The 7,644-nt window shown below is 29.3% G+C and overlaps 2 protein-coding genes across 2 annotated transcripts; one reads left to right on the top strand and one right to left on the bottom strand.

The window, feature by feature from the left end:
* Positions 1-327: 327 nt before the first annotated feature.
* Positions 328-1,751, top strand: Mpc1 (mitochondrial pyruvate carrier). Its single transcript, XM_069117771.1, has 3 exons — positions 328-638; positions 765-865; positions 1,328-1,751. The coding sequence occupies exons 1-3, from the start codon at positions 583-585 to the stop codon at positions 1,480-1,482; spliced, it is 312 nt and encodes a 103-aa protein (XP_068973872.1). The 5' UTR covers positions 328-582; the 3' UTR covers positions 1,483-1,751.
* Positions 1,752-2,539: 788 nt separating this feature from the next.
* LOC138182153 (uncharacterized) lies at positions 2,540-6,416 on the bottom strand. The gene is made up of 12 exons (XM_069117770.1): positions 5,590-6,416; positions 5,389-5,507; positions 5,166-5,310; positions 4,962-5,091; positions 4,709-4,874; positions 4,437-4,617; positions 3,969-4,327; positions 3,735-3,891; positions 3,461-3,592; positions 3,185-3,302; positions 2,905-3,059; positions 2,540-2,810 (listed from the first exon to the last, which is right to left on the bottom strand). Exons 1-12 carry the CDS (start codon positions 6,234-6,236, stop codon positions 2,687-2,689), a joined length of 2,433 nt encoding a protein of 810 aa, XP_068973871.1. The 5' UTR covers positions 6,237-6,416; the 3' UTR covers positions 2,540-2,686.
* Positions 6,417-7,644: the final 1,228 nt, after the last annotated feature.

Below are 7,644 nucleotides of genomic sequence, written 5' to 3' on the forward strand. Positions count from 1 at the left end.
ATAATATATTATAAACTTTGTATATATTTTTTGAATAATTATTCTAAATTAAAAATACGTTTAATGCTTAATTGTTTGAAATTATTTCTCACATCCTAATTGTGGATCGATTCCTGTTAATTCGTATGTAAAATTAAAATATTTTCAGTATCATGGAAATGTTATTGAGTATGAAGTATTTAAATGAAGGAAATCACATATGTATATCTTCAACAACTAAAGAAGTCAATGCATTAGTTATAAAATTGTTTATGTTATGTTTTATGCACCATATTATTGACTATTTAGTGGTTAAAGTAAAAATAAAAAAATGTTTCTGAACAAAGAAAGATATTTTCTTTAACATTGAGATTACGTACATATACGGTCAAATTTTATCGACTCAAAGCTCTTATGAAATAGTTTTCGGTTAATGTCCAAATCCATTATGCTAATCGTTTATATAACTAGACTGATACTGATATCCATTATTCTTTCGAAGTTGTTTTACTCGAATCTATGTAACGTCTTCGGTTGGTTTTGTTTGAAAGAAAATCAATTTACTAGAAAAGACAGGAGAAAGAAAGAGAAGAACGTGACAAGATGAATCGTATAAAGAAATTGCTATCGAGTAAAGAAACTCGAGATTATTTAATGAGGTAAATAATATGGAATTTGAATGTATATACATATGAGTGTATGCACGTGTAAATTCTGTTACTTCGTATTTAATTTAGAATAATGTAAAATTGATTAAGTAATTTCAATGTATTCCTTTGTTTTAGTACACATTTTTGGGGACCTATAGCTAATTGGGGTATTCCTATCGCAGCGATCGCTGATATACAAAGGGATCCGAAATTTATCAGTGGAAAGATGACACTTGGTTAGTTCGTCTATTTTATTTGTTTCTCATACATGTTAGTCATTTATTAAAATTTATCAAGTGCAAATGTGAAAATGGATAAAATTATGTTGTATTTATACAAAAAGAGTAAGATTTCTATATATCAAGATATAATACTCATAATTTGCATTTGCTATAACATAGTTTTATTATAATATATTCGTTATTCTTTATATAAAGTAGGATTTCTATAGAAAAATTGAATTTCTAATCCATTTATGGATGTATATAAATATAATAATATATGTATATATGTATGTGTTTTTTACAATACTCAGATAAATTCAGAGTATTTGCATATTATTTAAAAATATCAAAATAAAATATATCAAAACTGTGATATATTAAATCTATGAATTATATCTATACATGTATTATTGAACATTTCGAAACTACAAAGGCGCATTAAAGTTTATAAGATATTATATTAATCTTTTTCAGCCTTATGCTTGTATTCAGCAATGTTTATGCGTTTTGCATTGAAGGTTGAACCACGCAACTTACTTCTTTTTGCCTGTCATTTTGTGAACGAAGGTGCACAACTTACTCAAAGCGTTAGATTTATTAAATATCATTATGTAAATAAAGATGAATAACAAGCAATAAGATAAATGTTTGCAATTGTTTAATTTATTTTTTTTAATGGATATCATTAGCATTTGTTCTAAATTAACATTGTTGGTAATTGTTTGTTTCCACTAAAATTCCAAGCACATGTAAATATAATAATATATAATTTTCAAATATAAATGAAATATCAAACAGTAAAAATAACAGTTTTTATAATAAAATAGACAGTTGCAAATGTAAATTAAATATTAATAGATACATGTAAATAAAATATTAAATAGTGTTACAATGTTAATTACATTATTAATTTGTTATTTTAATATTATCTGTTTCCTTAACATCTCAATTTTATTTTGACATTTTTTTACTATTTTAAATGTATAACTGTCAGTCAGATTAGCGTCAAGGGAAGTAATTTGATTAACTTTATTATATTAAAGCTTAATGATAAAGTTAAAATTCTCAAAATTAAACTTAGCTTGTTACTTTGCTGAAGTAGTAAAAATGTTAAAATAAAATTAAGTGTTGAAATACTTACAAGAAGTAAGGTAAAGTAATTGGGTACAAAATATGTAAAATAAGCTGATTTAATTATATTTACAATACATTGTTATAGTATAAAAAATACAAAATGATTAAAAATGACATTATATTATAACAATAATATATGTGTATCATAAGTTATGTTTTCCAAAGTACTAACATGTACATACAATAAAATATAGTTTAAATGATTAATTTCAATATAGCATAAACTGTAGTATACAGTAATACCAAGAGTATAATTTGAAAATGAACAATTTATAAAAATAGCAATTTCCAAAAGTATTTTTGTTAACTTTTTTTCTAATAGAATCATTTGTTGAAAACTTCACAGAGTTTCATTTCATTACCAATATTCTGCGAATTAATAATAATAACTATAACAACAAAACAAGCAAAAGTGCTCTCAAAAAGGTAGTACAACAGTACAATAATCGATATTATACAGAGTGTTTTAGGTCGGGTAATATAAACAGGCAGGAGGTATATAGATTGTATAAGGAAAAATATGTTGAAAAAGAAAATCTTTTCCGTTTGAAATTTCGTTTTCAAGAAAATTGAATTTGAAAATTCGTCACCCCTTGCCCGATTGTACTATCCGAATGGACGGATTTCATTCTACATTAGTGGACGGATTATATTCTTAAAATCATATCTTGATGATTAATATAATAGTGCGTCGCATTATTACGAGACTACTACGAGGTAATTACCTCCTATAAAATGATACAATATTATCGATACCAATAATAATATCCAATTGACTTGAATCGACGTGGCAGCAGCTAATCGACATTTGAACATATCGTATCTGCGAAATAAATGTTTATGTTAAGTCACCAGTTATGTTACAAACAATCATATATTAAAATTATAATTATATCGATTCATATAATGTCAATTACCTAGTTTTTTCATCGTTAACTAAATTATTAAATTCAGCTTCTACTAATTGGCCATCATAGTATGTGATTAAGTCTTCGAATGGATATTCAAAACCTTGCTTACATTCACATTTGTATCCGCCTGTTTCAAAGCCTCTTCCAAGAATTGGCACGCACTATATACACATATATTAACACAAAGATAAATATATATACATACGCCTGCACACATACATACACATACATATACTGTGGGAATATTAAATAAATATTTAATTTAAGAGTAAATAACATCTCTTACGTATGAAGTTTTCTTATCACACTTGTGAGTACCCTTAAACGCGTTTGGAGCGTGAAACACATCGTCACATTGATTGATATCAAGTTGAAGTAGATCCATGGTAACAGCCACAATACCTCTGTAAAGATTTTAATATAAAATGTATGATCTTTCTTTTTTGATCTTCTCTCTTTGAACCCAAACAGGTTTTCTATCCTTCTGGACTATCTCACATTCGATTTCTCATGCATATACTATACCTTACTTGGTTGTCCATGTGGATAGAAATATACTTACTTGAATTCCAGTTTCTTTTTCAAGCTGTCCAGGCCAAAAAATGGGGATGCATAGGTAATTACCCATTTCTTCACTTTGCCGTTGCAATCAAAGTACGGAGTTGTCCAATGTCCGTGATTCAGGTTTGCTGCCCTATACAAACGAATATGTATTCCCAGACATTAAAATCAATTTTATTTACGAGATCGATTTTTTTTCATTTTTAATACTATGAGTAGAGTATTCTTATATGTTTATTAAATGATCTAATTTCTTTTTTTTTAATAATAATTACCTGTAAGAATTGGGATAATGCTCATACTTTTTAAGGTATTCGCCAGTTTCATTGTATCTAATCTTTATCTTCATGTAATACTTTTCCAATTCATCGAAATTTGTTGCCCATCGTTGTTTTAGCAATTTAAAATAATTTTTTTTTGTATAAACATTATCTATAACATAAAAAGATATCTTTAGAATAATCATATTTTAATAGCAATGATATTGTTCAACTCAATTCCAATTTTACCTGGATCATCGAGTCTGGCTAAATCTTCAACTTTAAATTTTCGAGTATTTAATTCAGTTTTATAAGCATATGGAGCAAAGAAGGTTCTATTTGTGAATTTATTACGATCCCATAACATTTCAGCAGAATATATTTTAGTGTCTCCAAGAACTAAAGCTAATGTCTCTCCAATCATTTGATCTTCAGTAAGTGGCCTATCTGCTACTCTTTTACCCGAATAAACTTCATGAGAATCAGAAGTTTGTAGGAATGCACTAATAAAGTTTGCTAATCTAGTTGCCATTTTTGCTTCATTTTCAAAAAATTCTTTGGCTCCAAAGGCTATATCTCCAAGTAACGTTAAATCTTCTTCTGTGTAACTGTAATTTGAAATGATATAAACAAGATAATTTTTATCGTTTTACTTACAAAATTACTTTAAAAAAAAAAGGAACAAAAGCGTAAGAATACAAAGATTTCTTAGCAGACCTCTTGCAAGTTTTTGAATTGATACTTAAAATAAATTTAAGAGTTTGGTCGATATTAATTTGTTCGGATCTTAATGCTTCTGGTCCAATGGAATAATTTCTGTAATGATAAAACTGCTCAAGGTATTTTTCTCTAACATCTGGTTTTGCCTTCTCCCATTGTACAGGCATCTTATGAATCCCTATGAGTTAAAAAAGTATGATATTATGAACAATATAGAATATAATGAGGAAAGAAAGTAAAGTAAAGACGGTAAAACCACCGAAGCTTACATCCTATTCGGGAGCAATCGAACCCATTATAATATTGTTCTTGAGTCGCTCTTTCTATAATTTCACCTAAATATGGACGTCGTACTACATTTGGCAATCTGAAACCTGGTTTACATCTACATTGATATCCTCCTCTTCGAAAACCCCAGCCATGTAATGGTTCACACTACATAAAGATATACAAGTTAGACTAGAGAAAGAACAAGTTTTTTGATCAATATTAAATATACAGTAGTCTCTTTATGCTTAGTACCTCGGTAGTTTCTGTTTTACATCTAGCAGTATCTGCAAATTTATTTGGACCACTATTTCCTTTTCCCTTTGGGCACTGATTTATATCTATTCGTTCGAAATCCATTTCAATGACTGATATGGCAGTATAGCTGAAACAAAGGTAAGTAGTTTAAAATAGAGTTGAAACAAATTGGTCCAATTCAGACAATATACAAATATATACGTTGGATATTCGATATGTCTGAATCCTGTATGTCTTGGATAAATATCTGCGATAGGTACAACTGCTGCTACGAGCCATCGATTTGATCTTCCACAATCGTAATATGGTCTGGTCCATCTTACTGGCCCAGGATATTCATCCGCACCTATATAAAATGAAGAAAGAAAAAAATTAACATAGCATAGTTTTGTTTGTTTTAATCCATTAATTTTTATAATAGTACCACGCGGTCCATGAAATGTAAATGTTTCATTAGTGTTGTTAGCATATCTAATTTCAACTTGATAAGTAGTTTTAGTATCGTGCCTTTTGTCAACATTATCTGGTAACCACTTTTTGTACCTAGATGAATAAAGTTGACAATATAGAATAATGTATAATTAATTGTAGAGCATATACAAGTATTAATCAAGTTTCTGTTTACCATTCATTTATACGGTAATAATCTGTTGTATAATCTTCGCTAAGGCTACCACTGGCAAATGCACCAAGATCTTGTACGTTAAATGTATTTCTTGTGGACATTCTTTCTAAATGTATAGGATCGTTAAAATCGTCAGCTCTAAACGTTCGTGGAGCAAATCTAGGCATAGTTTTGTTAAAAAAGCCTCGATACGATGACGAATAAGACATATTTGGTGAAAAATATATAGCAGAAGCATTTATATGTGGATTTGCAGAAACATCGGCGACTGTTGACAAGAAATAATACATCATGCCTGGATCATATGTATCATTGATAGCAGGTCGTATGAATCTGGATTGTAAAATATAACTCCAAAAAAATGATCTACTAAGAGCCATGTTATGAAGATGTAATAAAGCAGTTCTATTTGGAAACACAGGATTAATATTGATATCTTTGATGTCAGGTAAATGAGAGACTGTGTCTTCCGGTAGATAGAGGTCTCCAAGATGTTGAATAGGGCAATTTTCTTCGTTGATCTTGTCCATTTTTAAACGAATTTCGTTAAATGCATCTCTGGCTTGCCATTCATATTGTCCGACAACGCCCAAACAATAAAAGCTTACGATCACTGTCGTATATATTTTCAAACTGATAATTTCCATCTTCTAATAGATATGTATGTTGGGGTTTCTATAACGATATCGTACTATATTGGTTCATTGTAAAATGGAAAATAGTAGAATGCAATTAGAATAGTAAAAACCACGTAGGTTCTTTCACGTATAAACAACGTTCATTCACATCCTACACGAAACTACATTGAGGATTGAGACAAGCATAAATATACCCAACTCAGTAGAGAGCATGCTTCATAGGAAAGCTATGCTACTACATAATGCCTGAGTTCTGACGTCATCGCTTCTATACCAAATTAGAGTTAACTTTCGTTGTTTAAATCATCTTTCAGATGATCCAACCGCCATTATTTGAAATTGCTCTAACAATAAGTATAAAAAATCAGAGTATAATAATTAATGTTTATTGGAGTGTATCACCTTTAGTAGATTTGTTAATAGTTTTAATTTTAAATAATTTCTTACTAACTCATTATGAACGTAATTTGTATCCTTACGATAAAAAAGTGCAAAATGTAAGCTATTTATAACATGATAAAAAATATTTTAAAACAATTTGAGAGAAAAGAAAACAAGGAAAGGAAAGAAAAGGGGCAGAAAAGATAAACTAAAGCTTAGTATAAGATTACATTTAAATATTTTTTTATTATGATAATTTGTATAGCATCTTGGTCCAACGACCCCTCTAAGGGTTTGACTCTCCAGAGTATGGACTAAGTACTCTGCTTGCTATGCCATTATTCCAATGCAGGTTCATCCCTATTTATTTGGGATGCGAAAAAAGGAGAATTTCTCATAGCTAAACAAGTATTTTGAAGAGACAACTTGCTGGGGGTCCGCCTCATGCTTTAATACGACTGTACTGGTTCCTGAGAAAATTTCTGCGATGTCTGCACGCAGTTCAAGGTTTTCGATTCGTTAACGTGGGAAATAGTTTTCTAAAGTAATATTAAACATTTCTCGCCGAATGGTTTTTCAAACTTCATGTTTTTTAAAAAATAAATGTAAAAAATATTGGAGAAAAATTGTTAATAATAATATTAATTTGATTTATAATAACTCGTTAAATTTCTTATTGATCAGGAATGTAATTGATGTGAGCTGCGATATTCTCCTTTACAATATATGTTACACATAATATTGGCTGTTCAAGGCGTGTTAATGCCAAAAGTATCAAGTTCGCTTTAGATTTTGAGTAAATGTACATATATTTATTTGTACAAATTTTTCTACGTTAAAATTCCAACCTCCCACGACAATGGGTCTGGAGTCGAGCAAAAAATGCATTGTCTGTGGAGAGTGCAGACAGCTAAGTAATGAGAGATAGAAAAAGAGGAGGTGAAAGAGAGAGAGGAAACAAAGCGAAAAAAGAAATATGAGTAATAGTACGGTAAGCGAAATGATTGTTGTTTAAGAATACTTTATGGATTGGCAG

The sequence above is a fragment of the Bombus flavifrons genome, chromosome 7, assembly GCF_040668555.2.
Source record: "Bombus flavifrons isolate JBK064 chromosome 7, iyBomFlav1_principal, whole genome shotgun sequence".
Lineage (NCBI taxonomy): Eukaryota > Metazoa > Arthropoda > Insecta > Hymenoptera > Apidae > Bombus > Bombus flavifrons.